The 18227-nt window shown below is 38.6% G+C and overlaps 2 protein-coding genes across 2 annotated transcripts in view; one reads left to right on the top strand and one right to left on the bottom strand.

The window, feature by feature from the left end:
* Positions 1–18227, top strand: part of LOC128017369 (ferritin, heavy subunit-like) — a 346688-nt gene that overhangs the window by 8521 nt on the left and 319940 nt on the right. The gene's annotated exons all lie outside the window — the stretch shown is intronic.
* On the bottom strand, positions 13606–17479 carry LOC128017362 (RNA-binding protein MEX3B). Its single transcript, XM_052602724.1, has 2 exons — positions 16956–17479; positions 13606–16301 (listed from the first exon to the last, which is right to left on the bottom strand). The coding sequence occupies exons 1-2, from the start codon at positions 17185–17187 to the stop codon at positions 14929–14931; spliced, it is 1605 nt and encodes a 534-aa protein (XP_052458684.1). The 5' UTR covers positions 17188–17479; the 3' UTR covers positions 13606–14928.

Raw genomic sequence — 18227 nt, 5'->3', positions numbered from 1 at the left:
GTTTATGTGGCCAAAAGGTTAGATGAAATTTGTAATGTAAATCAACGAGACCTTTATAACAGTGCATATTTACATAAAATATATGTAATATCAGTAATAACTCTGTATCTCCTAATAATGTCTTAGTAAGATGATATTTTAATGCTTAGTTTTATGATCAAAGCTCTCTAGTATTAAAACATAATGCAATGCAATACAATGGTTGAGAGATAAACAACTAAACATCTATCAAAAGCCGATGTTTCACAATTTAATATGATTTCTCTATTATAAAAAAAAATAATATAGAATAATAATTATAAAAAAAATATGCATGGATAATCAAGGAAGTTGCATCAGTCCTGTAAGTTTCGATCTTGAAATATTACCAAAAAAAAAAAATGTAAACAAAAAGGTTTTGATAATACTGATCATTTAGAGGCCTTCGAATTTTGTGTATCAAATATGATAAAGTTGTATAGGTGTTAAAACTGACTGAAACAATCCTAAAATGTACAAAAAGAGTTTAATTGTCACACATGAATGTGATGCGGGTTTGCAGCCAATTGTTTAAAATATTTATCAGTATTTTCATGGTGTATGCATATGATAAAGTTTATGGCAAAACTCTGGAGTCAACACGACAGAAGTAAAGTTTCAGCAAGCGAAGCAGTCACAGGAGGCTTGAGGAACAGTCTGTTCTGAACATCCATCCCCTGCAGTTTCACTGCCCTGCACCGCTGAAGGGCCCTCGTCTTCTCCAAAGTTCTCCTGAGTTCTCCAAACTCCTCCACCAAGCTCCAAACTCACTGCCGGCATTCACCAAATGTCACCTTTTCATGCCTCCAACTTCAGCTCGACTTCAGACTTGGCACTGATTGTCTATGAACCCATGGATGTCAGTTCTTTAAGTGCACTCGGCAGAACTCAGCAAAGGTTGTTGTCAGGACTCAATGGTGCGCTTTCTCTGGCGCAGATGCAGGGAACTTTTCGATCTATATTTACATGAGCCGGTCTGCCTGGAGCTGTGAGTTAGACTGGCTTATGTAAAAGAAAAAAGGGCAAAATCAATAAGCACATGTTGCAGCAGGATTCTGAGTGCTGAGAGCGAGTAGAGTGGGTTTAGAAAAGAATCATCCCCCTTTAAAATAATCACATTTTAGCCTGAAATGAAGACGGTTTTTGTTTTATCCAGCTGTATTTACTCAGTGCAACTTATAGCATCCAAGTGAAAGATATAACACCAACATGTCAGAAAAAAAAAGGAATCTTTGAGTTGGAAAAAGGATCATCCCCTTGTGACAGTATTTTCTTGAACCACATTTTGCTTGTTACGGTTCATACATTTATTCAAGGCAGCATTCAGCTTTTACACTAGATAATAATCAGAGGAAGAGGTTTATATGTCATCCGAGTTAATAAAGTAGTAATATAAAAAAGGGATATTTTTCAAAGCAATTAAACTTGCAATGTTTGCCAGGAGAAGAATAAAACAAGAAAAATTACATGATTTTATGCTACAGAAGGGAATAAGACATTTATAGAATCCGGTGCCTACTAGATTCAACACAATTTAAGTTTCCTAATGTTAGTATAAGTTTAACAAACTCCTAAAGTTAGGAAAACTATTCAAAAGGTACATTTATAAGGGTAAAGCCATAACAGTTTTATCACTAATGGTTTTCTTAACTCACACACTTTTAAAAACAATGGCTCTTTATTGGCATCTATGGTTGAAGAACCTTTCCACAAACCTTCCACAAAAGGCAGGAAAAGGGTTAGTTTTCTTGTGAAGTATTCTTCATGCTTAGAAAATCAAATGTTTATATTAAGAACTCTTCACTGCAGGGATCTTAGGCAACCCCATCTTTTTTTTTTTTTTTTTTTCTATTGCATCGCTTCGATAACTTCGATTACTGAATCTTTATTTCTACGTTTTTTTATTTTTTTTTATTTCAATGTTTTGGGTGGTTTGGGTACTTATGGGTTAAAGTAACCAGCAGAAAGCACTCATAACAGCTTACCAACTGCACAGCAGCATCAGTGAGAAATGTAGTTGTATTTGGTACAAACTAACCATTGCATGCACCTTACAGCATTTATAGGCCTTAAGGCATAAGCATTTTTATTTTTAAGTCTACAGTTTACAGAGGTTTTACTACAGTTGTGAGCCATTTTCAGAAACTTGATGACACACAGAAAAAAAACTATTCATACTTCACACTGCGTAATTGGACCTCTCCGGTCATTAATTTACAAACAGGGTGATTCTGAGAGCTTGTGAATGAAGACTTGAGCAGGAGGCTGATCTGTAGGAGTTTGCTGGATTTCACACAAAGAGCCATAAACACAAGAGATGGCTCAGGATAAGTGGCTATTGTCAAGCAAATAGCGCCATCACATCAAAGCAGAAACCACTGGGGTGTTTTAATGCAGAGAGGAAAGGGGGAAGATCAGAGATGGAGGAGAAACAGGGGTGATGGAGAGGAGATCTGAAACAGCTGACTTCTTAAATGTGTTGAAACGGAGAAGCATTTGTCATTGCTGAAGAGAACAGGAGCATATGAAACTTTTCAGAGTTCACTCTTAAAAAGAAATGCTCTTTAATGCTATGATGGAACATTTCCACTGCACAAAGGTTCTTTATAGTGGAAAATGTTCTTTGAATATAAAATGTTTTTTACACTATAACAATTTTTTCTTTTGTATGTTCAAATGTAGCCACAAGAAAAAATCCTTTTATGTTAAAAATCATGAGAATGTTAGGTAAAAAACATGTTCCAAGAAAATATTTTGTAAACTTCCTATCATAAATATATCAAAACTTCATTTTTGATTAGTAATATGCATCACTAAGAACTACATTTGGACAACTTTAAAGGCGATTTTCTCAGTATTTAGATTTTTTTGCACCCTCAGATTCCAGATTTTCAAACAGTTGTATCTCGGCCAGTATTGTCCTATCATAACAAACCATACATCAATGGAAAGCTTATTTATTCAGCTTTCAGATGATATACAAATCTCAATTTTGAAAAATTGACACGTAAGACTGGTTTTGTGATCCAGGGTAACATATATGAATTTCCTGAATCTGAATGTTGTTTAAAAGCATATTTCTGCCTTGGAATAATGAATACAAATAAAATAAAGTAAATAACTTTTTATCTCACAATTACAATTTTTTTTTTTTTCTCGATGTTGTATGTCATAATTGCTACACAAACTCAAGACTTGCAGTTTTACAATTAATATAAAAATGTACACTTCACTAAGAAAAAAAGGTTAGTTTAAGAACTGTTCACTGAAAGGTTATTTGAGGAACTTTTATGATACTGATGCAACAACCCTCTTATGAAACCTTTATTTTTTAGGAGATGTAAATAACTAAACCTTTTGCACGTTTCACAAGAGACACTAAGATCAAGTATTTGGAGTAAATACTTCCATTACCCGAGGTGACCTTTTGTTTTGGGGGCTAATTGACAGGTAAATGAAAAGAAGGACCCTCAAATGCGAGCAGGAAAAGTCATTTGAGTAAACTAATTATCAGAGCTGAATTCTTCTTCTTCTTCCTTCAAGAGCACTAGTGACATGAAGGTCAGGAGATGATCAGGCGGCATTTGTGCTTTCTCTCCCTTACATACTAACCAAAACACAGCGAGAGGCTTGTTAGCGCCCAACGTTTCTGAAAGTGTGCAGTCTTTAATTAGTGAGGCAGAGCAGAGATTTTCATGCTTCGGTTACTAGAGATGACATGAAGATGTGTTATCAGTAAATACATCCTGGTGCCAGCTGTCAGCTCACACATCAATTTACATGTTAATTTTAACTTAATCATTATTACTTCCTCATAACTCATCTACTTATTTTATGTGCTTGTTATTGACTTGATGTACTGAAAAACAATATAATGAGCTAATCAACAGAAAAAAAATGGTTTAAATTTGAACTAAACACACTTCAAAGGCTATCCTTTTTTAAAATTAGATATCTTGATGAATGTATCCAGCTAGCCTTCACTCTTCTCTTAATGTTACCCATGTTATGAAACTATAACAGAAAAATTGTGTAAATGAGACAAAGGGCTAGAAATTGATGGAGAAAACACGTGATTAATGAAGCTTTTCCCTCTTCTGCGTCATTAAGCAATGATGTAGCAGGTGGACGAGGACACAAAGGGTTAATGGTTTGAATAAAACATCTGCTATGATGGATTTCAGTCCATTAAATGATACTTTATTAACCAAAGAGATTTATTTGCATGTGAAGAACCAATAGTGTCCTTTTTCCTAAGCTCATTTTCAGCGAGGTAATGGAGTGAAATCAGGTATATATAGAGCAGCTTTTTACAAATCAAGAGCAGCATAATGTCTCTGCACATTACGCTCAGTTTCCCTAAGTGCTGTTTGTGTGAAGTCAGGTCTCTTCTATATAGGATCTAAAATGTTAACACAACGTTAGTAATACTGAGGAGAAAAGCTAGAATTAAGAGACATCAATTTGTAATTTCAATACACAAAAACAAAAAATTAAAGATAAAAAGGCTTGTTTTGGCCATGGAATAAAAAAATACAAATAAAATTGTGACATTTTATCTTTCATTTCTTTCACAATTGTGAGTTTATATCTCACAATTCTGACTTTTGTTACAAAATTGTATTTAATTCAGAAGATAAACTCACAATTGTGAGGAAAAAAAGGAGCTCGCACCACAGAATAAAAAAAAAAAAAAAAAAAAGTAATTAAAACTCTTTATTGCAAAGTTACAAGGCCAGCCCGTGACATAGCAGTTGCCTGGGGCGCAAAATGAGGGGCACTGGGAATTTTTTTTATTTTTTTATTTGGGGTTGCCCTCGTAACCATCATGCACTCCCACACCTATATATTCAGCAAAATAATTTCTGACAATTTTTAGTACTGATCGCTGGGTTGCCATCATTCATCATGGCTCATTTACATATGCAAATCTGATCCCATATATATAGAGAAGTAGTGGCCTAGTGGTTAGAGGGTTTGATACCTAACCCTAGGGTTGGGGGTTTGAATCTCTGAGGAATGTATGGGTTAAGTGCAGAGCACGAATTCTGAGTATGGGTGACCATACTTGGCTGAATGTTGCGTCACTTTCAAATGTTATTCAGTATAAAGTGCAGGGTAAATTACACTCTGAAATTATTAGTGGTTTGGTCAAATTACTAACAATAATAATGAGCAATAATAACACTTTATCAAACACCACTAATTACCAAAATATATTAAAGAGGTAAAAAGCCAGCACATTATAGCACATCTAAGAGGAAATGAACCAAGAAATAGCTCTAATAGCCCTGATCTGGGCACGGACAGCCTCTTTAGTATATTGCAAAAACAAAACTTAGCACAGTTGACTTCATATAGTAACTCAGTAATCTCTATTATCCCGTAACAATGAATTAATGTAATCAGTGTGTGTTGGGATGAAAGACATTACTGGAGCTCAGGCTTTTATCTGACTGCTAATCAGCATCATGACATTGTAAGGAGATTAATAAGAGTGTTTAAGATAAGACATCGAGCACACTGACTTCTGTCATGAGTTTGAGCGGGGCATTGTCATCCCAGCTCAGCATTAGCACAGGATTTACATGCATCGTGTTCACTTATGGTCAGATAAATAAAAGGTCATAGCATATGCTATTTTATCTTGTTATTTGATATAAAGAGTGACACATGGCACATGCATTTAAGTAAGTTACACTGTCAAGGTCCAGAAAAGTAAAGAAGTCGTCAAAATAGTCCATCAGTGGTTCAACCGTAATGTTATATTTCAGCATATACTCAGCATACGGTCAGCCGCGCCACAAGGATGTTAGACTTAAAATAACATACTGTATTTTTTCATGGGCTCACATGAAAAGCTTAAAGAGAGTTTCATTAGCTTTAGGCAAAATGTAGCAAAACAAAAGCCCCCCTCCCCTTAATTTCCATGTCCTCTGGAGAAATGAGGCAGTGATTAGTAATCTAGAGAGTTATGACACCTACCTAATTGCACTTTTTACATAAAAATCCCTCAGCAAGAGAAACAAAGGGGTTTGCCCATGAAAAATGCACCCAGCAGCTAGACTTATGTTTCATTAGATTCTTTTGTCTTGTTCCTGCATCTCATTCCTGGTTATTAATGCCCCTCTTCTCCACAGCTGACGAATGTACGGGATTACATAAGACCTCAAATAAAGCAACCTCTCTGCTGCAAGCGATACAGGCTTGTATCTAATCGTATTTCTTGGGAAGCACTTTGCTGCGGAGTGCATGGTCTCATCTGTCCAAAGATGCATTGTGCTGATTATAGGATGAGCGTGAGTCTTCTTATTTTATTGACCCCCAATGCCCTCTGTCATACAATTGCATCACACTAATTCAAGGAAATGGAAGGGTTTCATATGATATAATGGAAGGTTCATCTCTTTCCAAATGAGGACTGGCGCTTCCTATATTGCAGGAAATTGTATTGCTTTGTTTTTAAGGGAGCCAACGCATATTATGCATATATATGATGTAATGCAATAAAATATTTCTGTAAAGCTCTCAGGAGGGAATTTATCAATGGCCGGATTCATCTTGTGAAAAATTACTTAAAGGGGGGGGTGAAATGCTCGTTTTCACTCAATCTCCTGTTAATCTTGAGTACCTATAGAGTAGTAATGCATCCTTCATAACTCCAAAAAGTCTTTAGTTTTATTATATTCATAAGAGAAAGATAGTCTGTACCGATTTTTCCCGGAAAAACACGACCGGCTGGAGGCGTGACGTGTGGGCGGAGCTAAAGAGCGCGAGTAGCTTTTGCGTTGAGAGCGTTTGGAAGCTGTGACATTACCGTGAGAAAAAAACATCCGAAACAAACCTTGGCTTACAGTCAGATTCAGCTGTTTATTTATGATCCAGAATCAGATCCAGAGGCTGAAATTGAACAATAGCAGCAGCATCAACGACTACAGCAGGACGTCTCTATGTGGTATGTATTGAAACTGTATATATTTGCTTAGCGGTTTTGGAAAATGACTAAGTTCCACTTTATGTCGTCTTTTTTTTTTTTTTTTTTTTTTTTTTTAAGGTGTACATTCGGAAAGTGCAGTTTTATGCCAACATCGCATGTTGTTTACTTGATGTGCTTATACGCCGACAGCTAAGTTAACAACACAGAGATATTTGAAGCCGTTTTACTCACCGCCTGCGGTTCCAGCACACGATCGTGACCCTTTTTCGTTGGGACTGCATTATCCTTAAGAAATAAACGATGTTCAAATCCGTCGTCAAACTGGCCCTTGTTTGTAAAACAAGCATCTTCGAAATGCAGGGAACAAACACAAACACTTGCACAACTCCGTTGATGCTCTGTAAAAATAAACTCCATCCACTGGTCCCTTAATGCTGTTTCTCTTTTGGTAATCTGTGCAGGGTTGTCTTGCACTGGCAACCAAAAACACACTCCTTTTGTGACATTTCGCGACGCTCTCGCTCTGATCAGTGAATGTCTGTGCTCTCAGTGCTCTGCTATACGGGAGCGCGCGCTCTTCCGGCAGAAGTGCCCTTAGGACCCATATAAGGAAATTCCGCTCCATCTAACGTCACACAGAGCCATACTCGAAAAAAAAACTTTCCGAAACTTGTGACAAACCGGAAGGAGTATTTTTGGAACAAAAATACTCCTTCAAACGTACAACTTAATTTTTGAAACTTTGTCCATGTTTAGCATGGGAATCCAACTCTTTAACAGTGTAAAAAAACTCAGTATGCATAAAATAGCATTTCACTCCCCTTTATTCTTAGCCACCAAAAAACTGTGTGGTGGAAATGCTGTTGTCCTCAAGCACCTGAAAGTGGAGGAAGACCTCATGAGCAGCGATATCTCCTCCTGAACAGGTCCTCGTGGAGCAAAGACAATTCATTTAGAATGCAACAGACCATGCTGACAACGAAATTGCAAAATCACACTAATTTTCTTATATATTTGGGAAATCGAAATCTCTACAGTGAGCTAGGATGTCTATTCCACATATTAATATCAGCGTGTATTCTACAGTAAGTTTCAATAGCACTGCAGTAATATGTGTGTTTTATTATTATATTTTTTTAATTTGGACAACCTGAAATGGTTCTTCAATTGCATTGCTGCAAAAACCCCTTTTGGAACCATTTTGTGTTCAACAAAGAACCTTCCAGCAACGGTTCTTTAAAGAAGCCTCTTCCATTATAAAGAATCTTTTGTGCAATCAAAGGCTCTTCATAGAACCATAGATGCATCACATAGTTTTCTTGTTTGAGTGGTTGCATTTGTGTATATTTCCCAATATACAAAAATGTTGCATGACCATGACCACTATCAAAACGACTACAAGAAATGCAAAATGAAATGCAAGTTGGTGCAACAAATTGAATCTAAAAGCTTCACTTGTACAAATAATTGACATTTTATTACATTCTAACCAAACTTGAAAATCCTCTGTCTTTAAACAATGAGAAACACACCATCATTTCTTTCTCTAGGAGATGTGCAGCACACCTTGGCATTCCTAAAGACACGTCTCAGACATCAAATTACAGGATTCAAGCTGTGCAGCCAACCACCGCTTTTCACGTCTGGAGCATATGAATCAAGAACAGGACAAATTACTTTTGCCACCAAACAAGCGTAAACATACTGTACGTTAGACACGCAATCTGAAATGAAGAGTATTAATGAAAAAGAGTCTGAGAGGACTTTTTGCATGAATGAGAGGAAAGCATCAAAGAACCGACTCTTTTTTCCACTTCACAAGTCAAGATAACACAAGATAAGTCACTTTTTCTAAGGAACAGAGTAAGTTTGAAATTGCTCATGAACTGCTGGGCTCTATCTACATTATACCGTTAATCATTCAGAAATTCACACAGGGCTTCTTCTTCAATGACTGATGGTTTACAGAAGAAAAATTGTTCTTTTTTAGCATCTGTTATAGTAGACAGATATATGCCTACGTATGTATTTGCCAGTGAGGGGAATCAATGGAAAATGCATCATGGCTGGTGCTCGGGGATGTGAGTGAAGAGCGTCTGCAGCGTTAGTAAGGACACAGTCATGCTACACCACTATTACACACTTGAGCAGTGCACTTAAAGAGAAATCAATTATAAAAGCATAATCACTCGCCCAGACCCTGCAATAAACAATAAACACGAGAGCCAACAGTGCACACACCGCTGTTTGTTCTTCCATTAAACCACGTTAAGAAATGTTTTACAATTCACATTTTAAAGACTTCCCATGGTATTTTACATGTATGCCTTCAGCAGAGAAAATACTGACATGGCAACATAGAAACGAATGTTAAAAAGATGAGCTCTTTACAATCTCAGCACAGCAAAAAACTAACATTAATGATGAAACAAGATTATTATTATTTATTTTTCATTATTAAGTCTGCAAACAGCAAAACAATAATTCTATAACAGTGACTGCATGTATTATTAGTGCTGCAATGCATGCTGGGAACTCACAAAACCTTAACATATATGAAATTCTTGGGGTAATTTTCTTAATCTAGCATTTTTCAAAAGGTTTTATAAACTGGAAAATGTGCAACTGCATTTTTTACAGTGTGGAGGACCATTCAAATACCATGGTATTCGTATCTGATTCCATTTCTGTACCATGGCACACACCACTAAATCTAGACATTTACTGCTACAATGGTGAAGTTTTGGCTACATTTGAAAATGCTGGTACAGGGCCAGAATTGAGGAATTAAAAACAATTGTTTTTCGAGACAGATTCTGAATGTTTGAACAGTTGAAGGTTAGTTGGATGTCTGAAGGTTTTGAAGGCCTCGTGCAGTTTGAGTACTTTGGCAGTTCTAGGATGTGTTGTATTTAAAAGTTTTTGGTCTCTGGTCAGGGATTATGAAAGAAAGAAAAAACTAAGTTTGTTCTATAACAGTATGTTAGCTTTGTCAAGCCAACATAATTAACACAGTCCAAAAAGACAGTATTTCTAGCACTCTTTCCAGAGAAAACCATCAATTGGCAAGCGGTTATGTTTTGTGCTCTTTCAAACACCAAACTGCAAACCAAGACTTATGTGAATCACACACACACATGTATGTAGCATTAACAGCTAAAAGGCAAGAAAAGCATAGCTCAGATAGCACATCCTGCCAATAAAAAGTTCTTAGTTTATCCATGTATATTTATATCAAATAATTATATATCATTGTCTGTGAATGAAAGCAGACATGCATTATTTCTCCCAATTCTGAAAAAAGTCACAATTGTAATACATAAACTGTGATTCCAAGATTACATCTCATAGTTCTGAGTATGCATCTCGCAATTCTCACTTATTCTGCAGTTGCTAATTCAGCAATTCTGACTTTTTTTTTGCAATTGTGCATTTATATCTCATAATTATGAGTTTATAGGAAAAGTTCAGAACTGTGAAAATTAGAATTGTGAGATGTAAGCACAGAATATCGTGATATTAATGCAGAATTGCAAAATAGAATTTGGTGTAAACTCAGAATTCTGAATTTCTCACTTTTTCTTGCAATTGCTCAGAATTGTGAATCTCATTAATTAAAGCGCAGAATTGCAGGATATTAGTCCAGGACTGCAAAAAAAAAAACAACAGAATTCTAAGATACAGACTTTTCCACGTTTATTCTGAGGTTGTATCTCACAAATCTTCACAATTCTTTTCATCAGTATTCTGATGCAATTTTCTTGCAATTGCAAGTTTATATTTCACAATTCTGACTTTTCTTTTTAAAATTATATCTCGCATTTCAGACTTTGTTTCCCCCAGCTCTGGAGAAAAAAAATAAAATAAAAAATCTGAACCACAAGATATAAACTAAAACTGTGGTATAAAGGTCAGTATTGCGATATTCAGATATGTTTTTTTTATTCAGATTTTATTCAGATTTTGTTCCTCGCAATTCCAAGTTTACATCTCAAAATTCTTACTTTCATTTCTCAGAATTCTGACACAACTGAGTTCTCACAATTTAGACTTTAGATTTTAGAGTTTATATCTTGCAATTCTGATAATAAATAAAAATGTCTGAAATGTGAGCTAAGAAGTCATGATTATCTTTTTTTTTTTACAAGCTTCCATACGAACATAACATAATGCATAACATGTGCACAGTTTCCTTATTTAGAAATTTGTTTATAGTTTTTATTGGGCAGTTACCACGGAAATTTGATTTCGCGGGTAATGTTGTATGATCCCCAGAGGCTTATTGCAGCCATTTGAATACTTTCCCCTTTCATAGTCGTGACCAATTGCTCTCTTGATTCCGTAGGCTTTGTGGGGACTTTAAACAGTAATTTCAGGACAATTAAGTTGTTAGAGCTGACAGTCGGTGGATGTATAGGCTCATCAGCACGGTATGTTGATGATGGAGGGCTGTTAGCAGGAAAAGCTGTGTCTGGCGCTCTCACGGGGGATGTGAGATGGTGCACGCTGACAGAAATCCTGGATGCTAGTTAGCAAGCAGCAGTGCACTGTCAGGTGGCAGGAGTCAAATCAAGTGAGAGCCAAGCCACTCCAGCGCACAATGACAACCACTGTGTCTCATGAATTAAAGATGACTGTATGACGAGAGGGAGGAGACACAGAGCAGAAGCACTGGTAGAGACAAAGACAGATCAATCTCTTGCTCTTCTTTGTGGGCCACAAGCTGGAGTAATAAATGCAAGCATGTTTTTTTTGGCTAGATGCGACACACCAAACGGCAGACTGGAGTGTTGCTAAATCTAATGACTTAAGTTAACGATTTAAAAATAGATAATGACCTCCTTCCTACAAATCATCAGCGTCACATCCAGCTAAGGCTGCTGGGAGACACAGATACCCCAGACATTTGCTCCCAATCTCAGTTTCCTACTTAGATCCAGCAGTTTGATTAGCTAGGGGAGCAAAGGGCTGGGTATATGATGTACTCGGAGAGGACAGAGAGATTTTATTGGCATTCTGGATGTTTCCAGGATATGAATACTTAAAAAAAAAAAAAAGACCAGATTTTATTTTAAACCAAACTAGCACCTATTAAAATAATGTATGATAACATATAATTAATAATATATAATAACCTTTTCTGTGAACACATTTTGAGGTTGGCGGTAATAAGCGGAAACCTATCATAATATATAATAATAAAATACATAATGATTCATTTTAACTTCCTATTTTTAGGTTGTCTAGCAGTGTTAAAAAGCTAAAGAAAACATTGTTAAGACTAACACCTATCATAATAATATATATATTATTAATATGCATAATAAATCATAATAATAGGATACATTTATATGGTATGATTTTTTCTAACCTTCTTTAGATTGGTTGGGTGCCAGTGTACTAAAACCTATCATAAAAGATCTAAATTAATAATACACAATTAATCACAATGACATAAAATATTTATTGACCCATTTTTAATAATAGTAAAAACCAACTAACACCTGTGATAATAATATATATTAGTAGTATACATAATTAATGAATTATGTGTTCCCATAGCTCAGTTGGTAGAGCATTGCATATCAAGCACAAGGTTGGGGGTTTGATTCCCCGGGAACACATGATAGGTAAAAATTGATAGCCTGAATGCACTGTAAAGTGTTTGCTAAATGCATAAATTTAATCAGAATCATATGATTAATTATTCATCATATGATTAATTCTAACCCATATTTACAGTCTAAAGTGATGGTTTAAGCTTCATCTTTTATTTAAATAAACAGCAGGGGGCTCACCAGCTAATCTTAATTTAATATTCCATGTGCTAACCAACCCATCAATATAAGGGGAAAACGTTGGGATTATTGCGCCAGCAGCACCCACTTCTGCACCAAAAATGCTTGCCTGTACTAACCAACTTCATTCTCCCTTACACATTACAGCTACAAAATACCTACCCTGGGACCAGGCCGACAAAATATTTGCTTCCTGTATTTATTCCCGGCGTCTTGTAAAGAAGTCAAGCTGTGAACCCAACAAAGGGCATGTGCTCTGAATTTAGTTCTTACACTTGTCAGCTCTTTTCTGCGAGCGCTGGGATTGTTTCTTAATAGTATGGTTTATGAGGGCTGGTTAGTGAAGTTTCCATTTTAAACCGATCATTAAGGAATGTTTGCCATGCATTTATCATCTACAACCACAGAATATTCTATCAGTCTTTCCACAAAAAAAAAAACCTTGACACTGCAAATGCTGCTGGAAAGATGTAAGAAAATTAGCATTAGGAAAACATAAAGATGTACATTACCTAATGACTAAAAGGTTGACATCAACATAACCCCTGACCCTGATGTGTCTCGCAGTTTGAAGAAACATAATAAGTGTATTCTAACCAGTCAGACGCCATATTGATGACATCACTACACTAGTAAAAGCCAAAAGCACATTTCTTCATCACTGCAGTGATTTGTAAGCCCTAATTTGATGTCAATGCAACATATGAGGCTGTATTACAAAAGCAAGCAGTGTTGTTGTTGCAGTTTTTTTTTTTTCCAAAGACCTTCTAAGAAACTTTCCAGCAAAAGGAATTCGAAGCAGCAAGCAAAAAGAACACAATGCAGATGTTTCCATAATAAGTGAAGCAACACTTCTTGTTCATGTACCATTTTATTGGACTTATATAGAAATACTTAAAAAAAACATGAAGTAGCACCATTACTTAAGTTTGACTTTATCATGTAGAACTTTTAAATGTCAGAAAAATAAAACTCTTGATACATTTTCAAATCTTGTTTCAGCAAATATAATATTAGTATTCGACCATGAGGTTAAAGGCCTTTTATCATAAAATAAAATATACTTTGTTTTTAAACTTTGCTCAATAAAGTACATAGACGCTCAAGTAACTTCACCTACATATACATAAACAAGTGGTAAACAAACGTATTAAAATAGAAATCCTAAACCTATGGAGGCACAACAGAACAGAACTCTGTGGTACCCACTGGAATCTTATTCATACAAATTTTTAGAAAGCTTAAACGGTTCCTTTTCGTCTGATCATACTAAGTTTTATACATTTTGACATTTCGTAATAATATAGAATAAAATATGCTTTATATTACTGAATAGAAAATATGCTGGGTGAAACGGATTCAAAAGACCTTTTTTGCTGAACCTAGAAACCCTCCAGCCCAACAGAATACTGTCCGATGCAAAAACACATTTCGGTGTCTGAATCGCCATCCGCTTTCCGAGTGATATTAAAATAATACAGTGTTCGTTGCCGCGAGGCCATACTAAAAAATAAAAAGATATTTGAACCCAGCTACAAAAAAAGTTCACTGAACTTAAATTAAAATATCTGTAAACATCTTTGCAATACGAAATATAATCTTTCAAGTCAAAAAAGAATAAAATACTTCAATCTGTATTAATTAATAGTTAAAACTTGTGGAATTTATGGTTGATCTATACATATATACTTATATATATATATATATATATATATATATATATATATATATATGTAGGATATGTTGCTGTTCTCCCTCAAATGAGTTCCATTGTGTAAGCTGCAGTATCTCCATCGCTGTAAGTCTCTGTCGGACAGGAAGCCGTCATCCGGGTTCCCCCGAAACTCCAGGTCTGCTACCAGTACATTCGATCGGCAGAATCAAAGGCCCGCTTATGCTAACAGTCGACGAACTGACTACGGTACCTGTCTTTACTTCATTAACGTTTGCTTGTGTACAGTTGACTAAAACTATTGATTACTAGGTTTTAATATTTAAAACATGCATTAGATGTTGAAAATATTTTTCCCGAGCTACAGTACATTATAGACAATTACACCAGAAATGGTTGTCCCTTTTTGGATACTGCAGCTCTACATACATATGTATATACATGTACAATAACACACGTTATTAGGATCTCCCGAAAAGTCAAGGAGGGCGCCTGGCCACCATTTATGAAAATATACGTATAGCCTGAGTAACTGCAGCATGGCAGACGGGGCATTTGGGCTCGTTCCTATCGCAGATGCGGTTGGCACACTCCATGCAGAACAGGTTGTGGCCGCAGGGCACCAGGGCCGCGATCACCTCGCTCTCGAAGCACACCGAGCAGTCCCGGCTGCCCTTGCGGCTCGTCCCAGATGAGGACGAAGAGGAGGATGAGGAGGATGAGGAGATGGACGAGTCAGAGGGAAGCCCGGGGTGATGGGATCCCGGAAGTATTGGGGAGTAGCCGGGGAAGCTGAGGGTGCCTCCGCCCGGGTCGCTGCGCACCCGGCGCGCCAACGGGTGCTCGGCCACACCATTGGCTTGGTGCAGAGGCGGGGACAGCCTGGTGCATCCCACTCCGTTGGCTCTACGCTGGCTCACCAGCAGCGCGTTGGCATTTGTGGAAGAACTGGTGGGGAAAACGGGCGATGAGGCCGAGGTGCTGTTGGCAGCACGCTCATACTGGGACCACATCAGGCCTGGCGGCGCCGGAGTGGGGTCAAATCCTGGCGACGGATCAAAGGTCAGATCAGTGCAATCGGGCGAGATTGCCTCGCCGCCGTAGACAAATCCATTTGCGTTGGCATTCACGTTGTTGTTGTTGTTATTGTTGTTGTTGTTGCCATTGCTGGAGGCAGTGTAGCTGAGGGCGGGGCTGGGTGGGCTGTAATCAGCAAGCCGGGAGCTGCTGTTGTTACCGCCAAAATACGAGTCGGTAGAGGCACTCCCCAGAGAGCTGGAGCTGTCGTTGCGGTAGTTGGAGAAAGGCTTGCGACCCGAGGTGGGCGTGACGCTGGAGCTCGGCTTGCTCCACAGGGTGGCGTTCCCATGCAGGTCGAAGCCCACGTCAGTGCCGTTGGCGTGGAAGTCATTCTCATCTGTGAACTCGATCAGGCCGCCCGTGCGCATGGCGATGTGTGCTTCGATCTCTTCTCTGGCCCGGTCCACGTTCTCCGGCATGCCCGTCACCTCGAACACGGGCTCTTTGTCTCGGCTGGGCGTGACGATGTAGGTGTGTGTCTGCTGCTGGATGCGCTTGATGGTGGCCCCCTTGGGTCCGACCACCAGTCCCACAACACGATAGGGCACCCGCACCTGAATAGTTGTTTGACCGGGCAGGTTGGGCGGCCCGGGCACCGTGGCGTTCCCATTCAGGCTGCTGTTTTTGTTCCGCGAGGCTCGGATCATGGAGAAGTGCTCTGCCGCTGAGATGATCTCCCTCCGAGCCATGGCTACATCCTCTCGCCTGCCTGTCACAACAAAGACTGGCTCCTCTCCCCGCACCGGAGTTTTGATATATGTATTGGTCTTTGCTCGCAGGGCTTTAATTTTGCAACCTACAATTGCAAGAAATCAAAAGAGCAAAAATAAGACAAAACAAACACAATCTGGCACAAAACAAAAAGATACAGATGCAGGTCTTCGGGGGACAACATAACATTATGGTGCGGCATCAATTCAAACCACATGCTGGGCTACTTGACATACAGGGTCAAATATAGCACAGGGGGGAAAAAATGCATGCTGAATTCAGGATTTTCCAGAGAGTCTGACCCAACGCAAAGCTCTAATCATACTGTCAACAACTTGCTTTTTCCCTGCCTTACATCTCGGATAACCTACAGAACATGTTGTCACCTAGATCCAGGCTATATAATGGTGTTTCCTGGTTAAGGAAGTCTATTCCCAATAGGCTATAAAGGGACTGTAAACAAAGTCCACTGAGAAACGAAAGAAAGATCCACTGCCTGAAGAAAATGGCACTTCACACTAGATATACAGGAATGTTGTGTATTTAAGATGATGACACATTAAAGGTAGATATGCATGCGTTGTGTCAGTGTTCCCTTGCTTGCTTTTGTTTGGTCGGACATAAGGAGGGCAGTGCAGTTGAAAATAGGCTATAACCTACATTCCCCATGCAAATGTCTACACATGCTACAATAACAGCATGCACGCATATCTTTAAGGAGAGAAGTGACGATGATTACCTTGTCTGCCGACGATCTCTGCAACATGCTCGGAGCTGGGAACGGGAACGCATTCGGTCATGTTCACGCTCTTTTTCCTGGGCTCGTTGTCATACAGGGAATTTTCATCGTTGTCCAGTCCGAGCAGCGAGAGCTGATCCAAGGCGATCTGCAGGGCTCTTTGGTCATCCAGGGCGTCCCCCTGCCCGCCGCTGCCGCTCCGCTCCATGTCGGCGAACAGCGAACTAGGCATCTTGAATGAGTCTGGACACAAAGAGGGAAAACTTACAGGAGGAGGGTGGGATTGAGCTGGGACGGCTGATTTAAAAAGCTCCACGGGTGCGGATTCAGTGCGCGTCCTGGTTCATCGTGTCCAAATAACAGTGATGGAAAAAAAATCAGTGCAATCCCGAAGCGTGGAATACGCGTTATTCCCGGAGACTGGAATACCGGCGGTGGTGATATTCCCTTTTCGTGTGTGCACCCCTCCCTTACAGCTCGTTTCTGTTCGCTGTCTGACTCGCTGCAGCCAGACGCGGCACTACCGGAGAATATGTGCGCATGACGTCACCCCGGTCGGACGGGGCAGGGACGGTGCGGCGCTGGGTTGCGATTTGCATACGCCGCGCTGATTGGACGGATTCTGGATGGAAGGGTTGACCGAGTTCAGCCACAGCTAGGCGCGGCCCCGCCCTTTTCTTTTCTGGTCTTGTTAAAAAGCAACTACAATAACACATTTTATATGAATTACAGTTATTGTTTAACATTCTCGTTTTAATGACGCTTCACCCAACAGTGGGTGTTAATAAAGAGCTGCTGGTTTACACAACTCCGTCTATTCTGAGGTGTAAGTCTATTGTTTAGCATCATGTCTTCTGTAGGTTCTTTGTGGGTATTGATTTGCTTTACTTCTTGAAAAACTACCAAAATAAATCAAATAACTACACTTGTGCAGATTCGGGAAGTAGAACAGTAAATCTGCATCATTTGGGGGCCTTTTTTATTATTAAACCCTAGGTGGCTTCCCTCAGGAATTTTTTTAAGCTCAAATAAATGAACAGCATTTTGAGAAATATCGTAAACAACGTTTCTACAAGGTTTGGTTGCCCTCATGTTAGCATCAACATGGCCAAAACAAAGCAATATCCATTGTCACGATGTGTGCAAGGCACCCATCCAGGCTAATAAATGCCAATGAAGCCAAATGCACACTGCAATTATTGGGAGCCAGCTAAATGTAAACAAAGCCTTCTTTGTGCACCTTCAGTACTATTCAAGCCCCTTAGAATAATA

Source organism: Carassius gibelio, chromosome A7 (genome assembly GCF_023724105.1).
Source record: "Carassius gibelio isolate Cgi1373 ecotype wild population from Czech Republic chromosome A7, carGib1.2-hapl.c, whole genome shotgun sequence".
Classification (NCBI taxonomy): domain Eukaryota; kingdom Metazoa; phylum Chordata; class Actinopteri; order Cypriniformes; family Cyprinidae; genus Carassius; species Carassius gibelio.
The sequence above is the reverse complement of the archived record's forward strand: the minus strand, read 5'-3'. Positions and strand labels throughout refer to the sequence as shown.

What these genes read in the sequence shown, in the direction of transcription:
- LOC128017362 (XM_052602724.1), bottom strand. Translation starts at nt 17,187, where the DNA reads ATGCCTAGTTCGCTGTTCGCCGACATGGAGCGGAGCGGCAGCGGCGGG. An exon ending in AGAGATCGTCGGCAGACAAG is followed by an intron (nt 16,302 to 16,955) that starts GTAATCATCGTC and finishes TTGCAATTGTAG; the next exon opens with GTTGCAAAATTAAAGCCCTG.